Genomic DNA, 14550 nt, shown 5'->3' on the forward strand with positions numbered 1-14550 from the left:
AAGCTAGATAGTTAGATAGATAGATAGATAGATAGATAGATAGAATAGATAGATAGATAGATAGATAGATAGATAGATAGATAGGTAGGTAGGTAGGTAGGTAGGTAGGTAGATAGGTAGGTGGATAGGTAGGTATGTAGGTAGGTAGGTAAGTAGGTAGGTAGGTTGGTAGGTAAGTAGATAGATACATAGATAGACGGATAGATACATAGATAGATGGAGAGAGAGAGAGAGAGAGAGAAAGAGAGAGGGATAAATGATAGGTAGATAGGTAGGTAGACAGATAGATACATAGATAGATAGATTGAGAGAGAAAGAGAGAGAGAGAAAGAGAGAGAGATAGCTTGAATTATATTTTAGAGGAGTTTTACAATATTGTGATACATTAAAATCACAAGTTAAGGACAGCTGTTCTTGTATAGTTTCTACCTCTTTTCCAAGCCAGAATATAGCCTCTTTTAGACTTACCTTATTCTTCATGGTAGGTGGCATCCAGGCTGTCTTGGGTCAAGTGAAATCGTGACCCAGGAGATCTGTGTTTTCTTTACCATTAACATGCCATAACATAGTACATGTCCACAAAATATTAAGATATGGAAAAAGCCACATTATTCAAGATAGTGTTTCGGGTTAAGGGTCTCATAAAGTATGCTAAGTCAGCCCCATCTGGCCTTGTTGACAGAAGAACAGGTATTCTCTAAGTCTATTTCAGAGAACAAAGAAACTGTTAGGTCCAAGCTCTTCTAATTAATTCAAGTTCTGGCCCTTATTAACGTTCAAAAATGATATTAAATATCATCATTTCCTCACTTTGGTCAAAGCTAAGCCTAAGGCTTCGCCTGTAGACTAAGAAAGGTATGGAAAAACCTCTAATTAATCAGTTCTGGGTATGCAAGAGGCTCAGGTAGGGAGGGAGGGAGCTGTTCTTCATGTGGGCCTGGTCCAGACTCTTGGGAAAGCTGTCCACATCTGATGTCTTTTTCAGGCCCTTTCAAAATTGGAGGGTAAGGTCTCTTATGGGCTCAGATGTCCACTCAGGAGCAAGGGCAATGGATGTGACAGATGGATCCCAGAGTCTACAGAAAGACGTGGCAGGGGCTCCCACAAGACATGTGACTTGATAATTAAGAGGAAACAGTACAACACAGCTAAAGGCACATAGAAACAGTTCAGTTTCCCAGCCACGCAGGTCTAGGTTCAAACAACGCAATAAGGTTTTTCTCAAAATTCACAAAATTGCATAATTACATTAAATCAGGTACAGCTTAAACTTAGATGGGTCACAATAGACTAGTTTTGAGAATGGAGATTTACATGTCACCAAGAGGAACAAAAAAACTTAAACATGAACCATACAAATCAATGCTAACTAACCAATTATCAATGTTAACTAACATTAAGTTCCTGGTATCCCAGTAATCCATTATTAATATCCATTTAAACATCACTTTCTGAATCACAGATGTCTCATGTAGTTATCTGATACCTAGATAGCCTTTCTTTGACAACAGCTTTTATTCTTGGGACAGTTCAAAAAGGAAATTCTGCTTCTCTGGTTCAGATCTAGAAATTCCAGATAATTCTGGCAATGTAAATTAGTAAAATTTCTTAAAATTGGTTCTCCCCTTTTTTGGAAACTTGATAGAATTTCAGTTTGCATATCATTTACTGTTCTGTCCTTATCTAAATCCTGTACCTGGTATAAGAATCTTTTAAAATGTGAGGGTCTAACCATAAAATGAACTCATCTGCCCTTTAAAATTACTAGACAGGTACTTTAACAAAGAAGAAATAATTTCACTTGCTTTTATCACTATCTTACACAATTCTTATGCAAAAATCCAAATTTGAGATCTTATTATGAAAAACATAATAAATTCTAGAAGCCAGTCATACACATCTGTATATAATTCTTAGAGGAATCAGTCTGATCCTGTTGCTTTTCCTCAAAATTTGCTGTTCTATTTAATTAGACATGTATCACCTTACATGTTTGTGTTATTACTTGATCTAATCATTTCCTCCTTTGGAGGATGTTATCCCTATATTATATTTATTTATTTATTTGACTGAATATAGGTTAAAGTGGTAAGCTATTCATTCCTGCATCTCATTGTAGTAACTCAGAGATGTTCCAATTTCCACTTGTTATTTAACAGACTTAGTATTGTACTTACAGAACTTGATTATAGACATTTGCCCTAAGAGAAAAAGAGGGACAATGTCATATATCTTAACAGAGGAAAGAACTTTCTTAGCTCTGTTTGATTCCAAGAATAAGGCATTAACTGACAGCCAATCATGTGGTTGGTAGGTGGGGGGGGGGGGGAGGACTTAGGAGTAATCAAGTGAGGGATTGAAAGGAAATTGCACATTTGGGAAATAGTTAGCAAGATCCTACCCAGGCTATGTCCAAGGTTGTCTTCAAAACCTTTCTAGGCATCCACTATTCTCAGCCTGCAGCACATGTCAATTGGCTTTATGATAACTTAGACAACTATTCCTGTAAGCAGAGCTTCAGACAATAGTAAATTTCAGTCCCAGTCTTAAATAGCAAATAGAACACAATTTTTAACCCTTGCTTAGGCCGTAGAATGACTACAAATTCAGATCAGAAGAGCAAGATCTCTTCAGCTTTACAGCCTAATTTAACAGTAAATTATTTTGAAAATTAGTAGGCCTTCTAAAAATCACACAAGAAAAAAAATAAAATAAAAATCACACAAGAGTTTTCAAAACATTTCTTCTAAAACTATTTCCCTTCTTTAAAAACAGTTTAAAATTCATTCTGATGTTCACTAAACTTTTGTGAAAAAAATTAGTTGGAAACTTTTAAATGATAGGTAACTTTCTTCCTCCTTAAAGGAGAAATAAACCTTTAAAATTGTAATTCATTAAAACTGAGTTGTTATAAAAATGTCCTTAAGTAACAGGAATTCCCAAAGTATTATAACAAACTGAATTCTTAGTTATTGCAGAATTCCTAGATATCACAAAATGCTTTAGTAAAAATGGTGTTGTAATGGAATTCACATTAGTAAGAAACTGATCACAGAAAAACACTACTGCTTTTAAAATCTTTTTAAAGAATGGAACATCTTAAGGTGGGTCTCAAGTAGTTTACATAAATTTCTTCACATGCTGTCCCTACACTTCTACGTTCTCCTCTCTATAATTAGATCTGGGATGAGAGGGGTTAACATGTACTCTTGTAGGTGTTAAAAATCCCCGATCTGAGATACTCTTCTTAACTCTGAGAGGGAATGGGAAATGCTAAGTGATCAGGATTGAGAGGGAGTGTTTTAGCAAGGTGAGTTCCTGGAGCTACTCATAATCTTAGGATGTTTTTTCCCAGTAATTTCAAATGTTAGGTCCAGGCTTTCCTTAATTCAAGCTCTGGCCCTTATTAAAGTCCAAAAATGATATTAAATATTATCAGTAACTATTGTGAAAAGTGGGGGCTTACCTGTAATTCTTTTACTAAATTTATTAACTTCTCTATTGCACAAAGGCCCAACTTGAGTTCTTCATGAAGCTCTTCTAGTCCACATTGACCTGTCTTTGTCTGATTTCCTATAGCACCTAGCATTTAATGATTTCTTTTTGGTTTACTCTTGAGCTGTAAGTTCTTTAGCTTGAGAAATTCTTTGGGTATGGATTCTCTCCACCTTTGCAGATGGGCAACTCATCTTAGTTGCCTGAAGTTACAGCCAGTACGTGTCAGGTAGGATTTGAACTCATCTTGACAGTGTCTTGGCTTTTTTCTGTGCTAATATACTGTCTCATATTGTTCTCTAATTTTACAATGTTAGAGCAGGAAGGGACTTTAGATCCCTCTTTTTACAGATGAGGCAGTTTTGAGGTCCAGAGAGAAAAAAACAACAAGGTCACTCAACTAGTGAGTAGAGCCAGAACTGAAGCCTAGGGGCCTGTCCTCTTTCCATTATACCCCATTTCCTGTGTGTTAGGTTAGTTTTGTCTCCCCAATAGTCTCTAGTATCAGCTCTATGGGGGGGGCTTCTGCTTTTTTGTAAATCGTGTACTCGAGCTAGTGTTGTGCATCTTTGTATACAGCTAGACATGTCAACAAATTGTTTTTAAATACAAAGCTCTTTGTCATGACCTATCCTTGTATTACCTTACCCTTAGGGAATTCTGAAATGCTTAGGACAGAAAGCTCCCCTCCTTCAAGAGTGTACTTTTCTCAGAACCCTTTGAGAGGAGTTAGCTCCTTTTACAGATAAGGAAACAAAGGCTCCCTCCCCCTTAAACAGTGCAAGCAGGCTTCTGCTTCTATAATTTATCAATCCATTCCTTGGACACACCCTGATTGTTTTTAAATATATTTAACTTTCTTTGACATTAAGTATGTACAGCATTTTCAAGGCTTGTCCTCCTGGTTAGGTGGTATTGATGCAACGTCAGTAGCAGTGCTTGATCGAGAAAACAACCTTGACAGAGCTGAAGACACCTTCTCAAGCATTTTGGAAGATTGTCTGGAGACTTGAGCCCTAGGAGTTCCTGTAGACAGACATCATGGGAAGTGTAAAGAGCTAGGTTAGAGCTGTTGGACTCTTTTTAACTCCTCTATGAGCAAGGTGAGGCCTTGGGCTTATGTGGATGGAAGGCTTCTCCTACTCTTAGCCCCCTCCTCTCTTACTTTGTCATCTCTTTTCTCTAGGGCTTCATGTTTTACAAAGCATGTTCAGAGGTTTTCTTAGGTGAGCTTTAAGATAAGCCTTGTAGGAGGTAGTTTAAGGATTAGCATTCCACAATCTTTTGTCAGTTTACTTCCGTGGTCTTATTTTCCAAATGTCCCTTCATACATTCTAATACCAGGCCAAACTCTAGAGTCCTACTCTCATGACTTGCCTTCTCTCACCCCTCAGACTCCAAGTGTCCAAAAAGGACATCTCTACCCAAACCTACTCTTTGGTTCAGCTTCCCACCTTGTGTTAGTCACGTAGGCTTGAAACCAGGGAGTCATGCTGGATTACCCCCTCATTCCCCAACAATTCAGTTGCCATGTTACCTTCACAATATTTGTCCCATCCATCCCTTCCTCTCCATTCCCACCTTCTAACTGCTCTTTTTGACCCTAGTCTTCTCACTCCAATTCAGCCTTCACACAGTGGCCCAAGTAATCTGTCTAAACGGTAGGTCTGGCCATGTTACTCCTCTGTTCAACAACTTGTGGGAAGCAAGAAAGCTGTTTTCCACAGTCCTAGGTGATAAGGGTTGTGACCTAGCATGGACAGGTTAAAGGTCAGAGACTAATGAGCAGGCTCAAGGAGCTGTATGAGGAAAAGCCTATCAGACAAGAGAACATGGAATCACATGGCCAGGGTATGGTATCCGAGGAGATCCAAAGTTAGGAAAACAGTATAAGAAGCCCCATGTTTCTCTGTGTTGTAGTCATCCTGTAACCTTACTGGGGAAGCTATAAGGCTACACATCCATTCAGGGGGAATGGATTAATAAAAGCTTTCCTGATTTCACAAGTATTGTCCTTTGTTTAAGGTGAGCATGTTTCTCACTGTTGGGGGCTTATTAGATGAACTTGTTTGCTTCATCTGGGATGAAATACAGATTCCTGAACTTGGTATTCCAGTTTTATTTTGTGCATCTCCCCTTCACAAAGTTTCCTCTGTTTTTCTCAAACTGTACTAATTAAACTCTTCCCCAGTTTGGATATGCCACCTCTTGCCTCCATATATTCTTGTAGACCTAGGATAAACTCCTGCCTCATCACCTACAAGTCTCTATTCCTTCATGTCCCATTTTGAAAAAATTCTCTTTCCTCCCAAACTTCCCCTCTTCTGGACTACCCTATTTCTGGTGCAAGTCCCAGTTCACAGGTGTCTCAGGTTTATGGCCTTGGTATGATCCTTAGCTTCTCACTCTCTCACCCCACCCCATATCTGTATATTTATGCCATCTCTCCGTTGGCCCTCATCACCTCTCACCTAGAGTATTGCAACAGCCTCCATGTTGGTCTCCCTGCCTCATATCTCTCCTCACTTCAGTCCAAGCCCAGATCTAACCGTGTGACTTTTTTACTCAGCCAATTTCAGGGGGCTCCCTGCTGCCTCTGGGAGAAAATATAAACTCCTCTGCCTAGCTTTCTGGCCAAACTGTTGTCCTCTTTGTTCCTCACCTCCATGCCTGGAATGCACCTTGTCCTTTCCACTGCACTCAGTTCCTCTCTGCCATTTAGATGCAGCTCAGGCACCATCTTGTGCATGACGCCTTTCCTAATCTGTCTCTCCATCCCCACCCCCTTCTTGTCTTTAACTGCTTTACTTATTTGTATTTTCTGTACATTGATGCTGGGTATACTTAGTTATCTTCTTATTTGCCTGTGAGGTTGGAAGCTCCTTGGGAATAAGGATTGTTGTTGTCTTTGCCAGATTGATGAAACCGATGAGTTTTTCTCCCTTTTCCCAGCACCCTTTGCTTAGAAATCTACTTTGTCACACTCTTATCACACACACTGTACACCTATGGCTCCCTCCACCCAAGGCAAGGGCCAAAGGACCACCATTCTTCCCCTCTAGGCTGCCCGAGCTTCCTGCCTCTGTTTTTCTGTGTATACTACCTGGGGATCAGAATGCCTCTGTGCCTTTGTTGGAGCTGGGCTTTCTTCTGCCTCTTAGAGCAAGTGCATTAAAGACCCAACTTCCCAGTTGCAACAAGGATGCCTCCCATCAGGCTGGCAGCTCCTGATATCTCAAATGGGAAGGGATTTGAGATACGGATTAAGTAGTAGAGCCAGTCTTCAAACCCAGCTCCTCAGGCTGTAAATCTGGTGCTCTATTCTTCTACACCAGTATTGTGTTATAGCTTCGCAGAGACACTGGTTCTTGAGAAAGTCCTTAATAGGTAGGATCCCAATAGCTCAGGACAATAATTGTGTTTCCCTTGACCAATGAGTGATCTGAGTCAGCAGTACTCATGCAGGCTTCCAAGAGCCTGCTAAAGCTGAGTGAGTAGGCCTGGTACCCAAATGCCTTTTTGCTACATGCCAGGATGCCATCCCTCCCCCTGGCCTGAGTCCTATCTACTCTGAGCAGTGGGGTATGATGAGAAGTAGAGGATTTGGAGCCAAAGGGAGTCAGAATAAAGCCTGCCTCTGTCTGCTGTTGACCATCATGGTATTCTTGGCTACGTTTTCCTCTCTGGGTCTTGATGGCCTCTCTAAAATGAGGGGGTCTAGACTACTTTTAGGTCTCTTATCTTTAATCCTTTAAGCCCATGTGAAAATGCAAGGTTAGAAGAGCATCTGTTTTTCTAAACTTTCTAAATTAAGTTGACTTTCAAAACAAAACTACCATGAAAAATGAAATAGTGGGGCTATCCCAACAACTCTAATCTCCCTTCCCCACTACACATAAGTATTCTCTCTCCTCTCTCCCTTTCCGCTCTCCTCCATCCTCTCTCCTCTCTTAAGCCAAGGCCTTTCCTCTCACTTACAAATGGCCATCATCAGTCATCATGGTGTGGTGGCAGTGGAGATGGTCACAGAGCCCAGAGGGAGGCCTTTTTTAGGTCACAACAAAGACTGTGCCTCTGACTTGCCCACAGTCAACCAGCTGGTAAATATCAAAGGTGAAATTTGAACCCGGGTTTTCCTAACTACAGGGCTAGCACTATCTACTGTACCACACTGCCCTTCTAAGAGGCAAATGACAGAGGAGAGTAGACAACATGAGAGAGATTTATTACATGGAAGCATACATATATTCGTATATATGTATATATACACATACATACATCTGAAGGGGAATGAATGAAAACATGAAAAAAAGAAGAGACAAGCACTGTGTCTCACGTCAAAGTCTTCAGTGCCCGAGTTGTATCTAGTTTCTTTGAATAGACTGTAATACCGACTGTATCTGGTAAAATCAGTCTAATTTCTGGGCAGTGGGCCTGCTTTATTGGTCTGAGATGTCTTGGGCATCTTAATTGCACTAGATGGTAGGTGATTTATAATGTAGTTACAGCAATACTGGCTTAGAACAAAACTTACTCAAGAATTCATTTGACAATTTTAACCTCTCTCCAGGCAGTGTGGTACAGTTGATAAGAGAGCCTTGGACACAAAACCTCAACCCTGGCTACACAGCTAATCTTCTGTAATATCAAGTAAAACCATTCAAAGAAGAAGTGGCATCCAGTGCCCTGGATTTTGAGACTGATGACTTGGGTTCCAATCTCATCTTTGCTAAGTATTAGCTGTGTGACCTTGGGTAAGTCACTTCTCTTTTCTGGGCTTCAGTTTCTTCTTCTGTAAAATGAGGAATTTAAACTAGATGAGCTCAAAGGTTTAAATCCCATGATACATTTTGGAATAGGAGAAGGAAAGCCCTGTCTGAATTAGTAAAAAGCCTAAATCACAGAGAGACCGTGGCAGTTTAGTTATGTGGTGGGACACACAATGACAAAATGGAAGGCTTCTGCCAGTTTGGGGACCACTTGCTATTTCTGCTTCTTGGGCCTGGGGGCAGAAATGAGGGAAGGAAATGATCACAAATCTTCAATTCACAGGGACCAAAGTGGGAACTTAAGCTAATATTTGAAGAACATGTTACATACTTGGTGTGCCCTCCTTGGAGGCCTGATTGGAGGTTGATGTAGTGCCTTCGTAGATGGTGATAAACTGCACCAAGATAAGAGAGAAAAAGAAAACATCAATATCCTCTCTAGTACAGGATGGTAAAGTCCTATGACCTCTAGCATGGGTCTTCTGTAGAAACCAGGGAAGGGCTCAGGAGTTGCTGAGGTCACAACAACCACTGCTCTTGTGACCCAATGTCATCAGTGCCTTAAGACCTCCAGAAGTTTGCAGTACAACCCACACCCCAACATGCACAGCAGAAAAGAAACCAGGCCACCCAGTAACCAGACTGCTAGTGCCAGACTGCTTGTGCCATGGTTGTACAAATCGTTCTCTTCAGTTTTCCTATTCAATACCCTTGCTTTAGCGTGTTCATGAGGCCAGTTAAAGCACCCAGTGCTCTCCCCTCTCAGGAAAGGAACTACTGTCATTGACTCCTTCCTACAAATGAGAGGAAGGTATTGCTTCTCCCAAAGGAATTTCCATTTATACTGTATTTATAGTTGGGGAATAAAAGGTTTTATCCCCTTAAGAAAGGAGTATCAAGCATCACATACATCATCCTTTCCCGAGAGGGGCACTGAATAGGAAAACTGACGATTTGTGGAACAGTGTAAGGACAGACTACTTTGGAAGCTTTAATAACTTGGAGTAGAGCAGTGAAAGAGCAACCATGATTCCAGAGGACTTATGGTGAAGCAGGCTGCCCACCTCCTGACAGAAAGTCTCATCCTGCACCCTGGGTCCATCCTGACAGAGTGGGGATGGACCCAGGGTGCAGGATGAGACTTTTTGGACATGACCACTATGGGGAATTTGTTTTGCTTGACTTGGCAAATCTGTCACAAGAGTTTTGTTTTTCCTTTTTTTTTCCAGTGAGGGGAGGGAGAGAAAATAAAACCTTGTCAGTTGAAAAAAATTAAATGTTTTGAATACCAAAATTAAAGGAAGCTGGCAAGGGCAGTCCTTGTGACAAAAGTAATCAGGTCACATTGGCACACACAAGAGGAAAGAAGCAAGGCCCATTATATCTGGGGGCCAAATTCCAATGTCAGCAATGACTACCATCAGGTTTTTTCCCTTAGTTTGTTTCTTCAACTATAAAACTGGAATCTTAAGACTTGCCCAGTGCTGCTGTGAGGACCGTGGCTGGAGAAACGGGAGCTCTTATTAAGGGGCTGGCTCTCCTTTGGAATTCGTGGACTTTTAGGCCATGGGGAAGCCAGGAAGGGCCAGAGGACCTCCAAGTCATCTTGGATGTGGTCACTTCAAGCCAACTCTGCTGTTTTGTTGGGGTCTCAGCTCACCCTCCACTCTTAGGTGTAACTTTGAAATACATACCTGAAGGCTACTTGTTTCATCTAGGGTCTTGGCCTCTTCCAGATACACTGTGAGTAAAACACAGAGTTGTGAAAGTCTAAGATCTCTGTCTGAAAAATGATCATTTCTAAAGGAGGTCAGATTTCTATCACACTTGTTCTCCATAACTCACCCAATATCCCACAACCAAAATTAGTGGGTGTTTAAGTCAGTTAAATTGGAATCTTTCCAGAGTAAACTGAAGCCTAAGGAGGTGTGGTCCTTGATAGTGTTGGGGGCTGGCTCTGGCTCCCTTGGGAGAGATTATAAAAAGATGGAGCATGGTATAGCATTAAAGTCCAATAGATTAGATGCAGGGCTGGCCCTGCCAGGAATTCTGCAGGACCTTGGGCAGTTACTTCCCTTCTCTGGTCCATGTGTAAAATGGACGGGGTAGGGTTGGCCTTTGCTTTAATTCTAGGATGCAGGGAACACATATGTGATACTTCATGTTCTCCTTAGACTGCAGGCTGTTATTTCTGGTGAAGGGTTGGCAGTGAGACATGGAGATGGACAGTCTTCCTTGAGGACTGGTGGCTCAACTTTTGCAAGTAGTTTAAATGGGTCACAAGACTGGAAAGTGTCGGGCTAAACTCAAGTACTGAGGCTTGAACCTTACATCCCCCTCAGGGGTTTTCATTCTACTCCTAAGCTTATACTAAGTACACTCATTTGCTCTCTCCTTCCTCCCTCCCCCGCCCTCCTTTTTCTCCCTCTCTCCCTCCCCTCTCCCACATATAGAACAAACTTCTCAGAAATTTAAACTAGGAAACTGTGACAGTATTTTAAAGTTATACATTCTTTTACAAGAATTGGATATCAAAGATAAATCTGAACCTCCTCTTTTGTCCCAGGTGTGGGATAGGGAAATCCATGAGAGCCTACCTAACCTGTGGCTGCCACTGAGAAACCCTATACCCCCAGATTCTAGATTCACTCCTGTGCTTTAGGGTTTTCTAAGTGCTTTGCTCACAACATGTTTTATCATATCCACATTTGTAGATGAGGAAACTGAAGCACTGAAATCTGGGTTATCAGTTACAGTCTGACTGTATAGGGTAGAGTCATTGAGAAGAAGAGAGGTCAGTTGTCTTGCTTTATCTCCTGCCTCCTCAATTACTGATTTTTGGCTACTCTAGCTGCTTCACACTGCAAATACTTTTCCTTGGCCTATACCCACGTCCTTCCTTCTCCCTTGCCTCCAAGTCCACACCACCTGTCTTGGCCAAACTATGTGTGACAAACTCTTCTGCCTTGAATGTTTGATTCTCTGCTTTTTCAATGGATCTGTGGTCTTATCAACAGATGTGTTCCCTCCATTGATGCAGATCTTAAGTTAGCCTCACCTTCACAACCTGGACCATTTTTGTCCACGTCCTCCCATAGCTCATCCCCAGAGACCTTCCTAACTCTAGGGTTTTTTACATTTTGGGGGGGAACCAATACAATCCTCAAGCCAACATTGATACTTTCAGTATTTCCATTCAAGAATTGGAATAGGCAAGTATTTGCCATGAGAGCATAGTTGTTTTAAAGTCAGACTATGGCATCATTTAGCATATCTTAATAATGATTCAGACAGACAAGCCATTGCTGCGTTGACTGTGAGTTGCATGTGTAAGTTATTCACTTCTGGAAAGGCAAACAAACTGGTGGCCTAATCCTGAGGATTTCCACTCTGGCAGCCTTAAGAAGTAAGTAGAGTAGAAGGTTCAAAAGCTCCCCTACTAGACTTGGCTCCAACACTTCCTTCCTACCTGAGTGACCTTGGACAAGTCCCTTCCCTTATCTGGGGCTTTGTTTCCTCATCTCCAAGATGGGAATCATGAATATACCACCTTCCTTTTAAGGTGCTTGGTTATAGACATTCTAGTGCTATATAAATATGAGTTCCTACAAGTATTCCTCTACTGAAGTCTTCCCTTGCTGCCTTAGCATGAAAATGATACTAGGCTTTTGGGCCTAGTAACAACTTCTGACCTCCAAGGCCTACCCTAGGTAGGGTATGAGAAACTTTCTCATTAGAAACTTGACCTTGGAGTAATAAATGTTTTCAGTCATAAGAAATCATGAAGACAGTATACTAAGGCATGGAGGGAGGATTAATAAGGATGAAATCATGTATATTTTAAAATATTTTATGTATATTATTAGTATTATTTAATAACTTCAGATTTAAAAGGTATCAAAGCAGTGACCAGTGTTTCTTAAATAAGCTCTAATGCAAATTAAAAATAAGTAATCAAACCGTCAGTTGATTTCTTGCCTGATCCTTTGCTGTCACTGTTGGAAAAAAAAGAGAATGTTTCATTTTTTGTTTAGTCAGTAAAGGAAGAAATTACATGTTAATTAAAAGAACAACTTGTCAAGTATTGATATAGTCAGATAATGACAAAAATGATCCCTTCTAGGTTCCAAGTCAAGCAGAATGTTGTAGAACCAAAATACAGTGATACCTGAATTGACCTTGGTTTAGATTTATCTGCATCCTCTCTCACCTCTGTTGCTGCCAATTCCAGACTCTTATTACTAGTCCTAACTGCTAACCATTGGGGTGGCTTAGCATTTAGCACTTTGGGAAAATTTGGGGTGGGGCTCACCTGGGGTACAGCACCAAGTGGAAGGGAGAAAGTAAACCTCAGGTCATGGGCTGCATTCCTGTATCAAATGGAGGGTGGGACCTGGCAGGGGAGGAGCTGGTGAGTGAAGCATGCTCGCTCTCTCCCTCCTACAAAAGTGCTGGAGGTGCTCTTAGGGCTTGCTACTGAATGAAATCAGATTAAGTGAAGACCCCTCAGACATGAATTCCCCAAGAATACCCACCCTTCCTGCCAAAACTTAAACAACTGCCACAATGGCAGAAGGACATATGTCCATGACAGTATACAACCCAGGTCCTACTGGTTTCAAGCCCACCTTCTATCCACTATGCCATGTTGACTTTCCATGGGGGACGTATGGATAAATAGCCATGACAGAAATGATCGCTAATGATCTGGAGAGATCCAGAGTTGCCCTCTTTTTCTAAAGTATTGATTTTAAAAGTTCAGTCTTTTGAAGGACATCACTGATAGTAAGATTGGACTTTCTTGGTCATTTGCCTCCTTAGGTAAATAAAATGCTCCGAGATGGAGGCGAACCACCAAAGTTATGGTCACACCACATCAGCATTCTTCCCTTAAGTTCCATATTTGGTAACAAAAACCCTCATTGGTGAGCAATGATCCTTTCTGTGTTCTTTGTCTCTGGGGTAGTAGATTCCCGTGCTTAGACTATATGTGTGGATTCCCAGCCAATGGGAAGAGAAGCTACAGGGTTTCTGTTTTAGGACCATACATTGCTGTACTCTGCTCCACTCAGGTGCACTCCCTTGCTGTCCCCACCCATGGTCTCGAGGGAAGCACCCCTTCTCATGAAATTGTAATAAATTCCTTTTTGCCTTCTACCTTGAGAAGCCTCTGAGTTTAATTTGAGTAAGGGTCACTCTATCCCACACACTAATGCTATCCCTGACAGGAAGGAAAGATTTGGAAGCTGGGGCATAACTGGAAAGGAAACCACAGTGGGGAGAAAGATTTTAGATAGCCAAGGTGTACCACAATGTCCATGGTTGCCTGGTGCTTGAGGGGACAGAGTATGGAATTTTGTCTGCTTTATAGCATAGTTGAGGACATAAAAATTTGATCAGAGCATCTAAAGTTTGAAGGAGCTTTTGAGATCATCTAGTTCTCTCCCTCCATTTTACACAAGGAGGAAAAAAACCCAGAGAGTGAAGCAAAATTGTCCAGTGCCACTCAATAAATAGCAGAGGCATGAATCAAATCCAATTCCTTTCTCTCCAAAGTCTGTGGTTATCCCACTAAACAATTCTTCTTTTCACTTAGTTTCCTACTTAAATACTAGTATAATTGAAAGTTTCTACCTTTTCAAAATATGGTATTAGAAAGCCCAGGTCCCTAGTACCCTCCAGAAGGATAGAGGCAGAAATATCAAAAAATGTCTAAAAGGTGAGGGAGAAGAGGTAGGAAGAAAGGATAATCAAAGCTTCTGAAAAGATAATAATGCTGGGGCAGAGCCAAGATGGTGGAGTAGAAAGATGCACATATGCTAGGTTCTTCCCCCACAGCCCATAAAATAGCTGCAAAGAAAGACTCTCAAATTCTAGAGCAGCAGAAGCCACAGAAAGATGGAGTGGAGGAGATTTCTGGTCCAGGGTGACCTGAAAGGCTAACAGACGAGGTCTATCACAGTGAACGGCATAGTGCAGCCCCACCTTGGCCTTGTGGTGCTGGGAAGAGCAGGACTGGAGCAGGCCTCCGGGGTTGGAATCCCCAGAAGCCGCAGCAGCAGTTTGCAGATCTCTCAACCCGCAGGTGCCAAAGACAGCTTCAAAGGTCAGTGAGAGAGCTTTTTCACCTCTGTAACAAGGGACCAGGGTCCTCCCCTAGCCCCGGCCCCAGGCTGCAGTGGCTATGGTGGCCAGGCAGGCAGCAGTCAGCATCCATTGGTGGATAAAGCCCCTGGGTGAATTGAGCAGCTGATCTGAACCTCAGCCCTGAGTGGGGGCTCTGCCC

General features: G+C 41.7%; 2 protein-coding genes across 7 annotated transcripts in view; one reads left to right on the forward strand and one right to left on the reverse strand.

Annotated features, from left to right (window-relative positions):
* Positions 1 to 14550, forward strand: part of LOC140515491 (uncharacterized) — a 497421-nt gene that overhangs the window by 402974 nt on the left and 79897 nt on the right. The gene's annotated exons all lie outside the window — the stretch shown is intronic.
* The window catches only part of LOC140515481 (fibrous sheath-interacting protein 2-like), a 100576-nt gene continuing 90353 nt past the window's right edge, over positions 4328 to 14550 (reverse strand). For 3 of the 4 annotated variants that reach the window (XM_072626194.1, XM_072626193.1, XM_072626191.1), the window contains 4 exons: positions 12225 to 12259; positions 9959 to 10005; positions 8596 to 8659; positions 4328 to 4521 (listed from right to left, as the gene is read on the reverse strand). In XM_072626194.1, coding sequence (XP_072482295.1) covers positions 4382 to 4521; positions 8596 to 8659; positions 9959 to 10005; positions 12225 to 12259 — 286 coding nt within the window. In that variant the 3' untranslated portion in view covers positions 4328 to 4381. Of the gene's footprint in view, positions 4522 to 8595; positions 8660 to 9958; positions 10006 to 12224; positions 12260 to 14550 lie in introns of those variants that run through there. The other variant, XM_072626195.1, reaches the window with a different exon arrangement.

This window comes from Notamacropus eugenii, chromosome X, assembly GCF_028372415.1.
Source record: "Notamacropus eugenii isolate mMacEug1 chromosome X, mMacEug1.pri_v2, whole genome shotgun sequence".
Lineage (NCBI taxonomy): Eukaryota > Metazoa > Chordata > Mammalia > Diprotodontia > Macropodidae > Notamacropus > Notamacropus eugenii.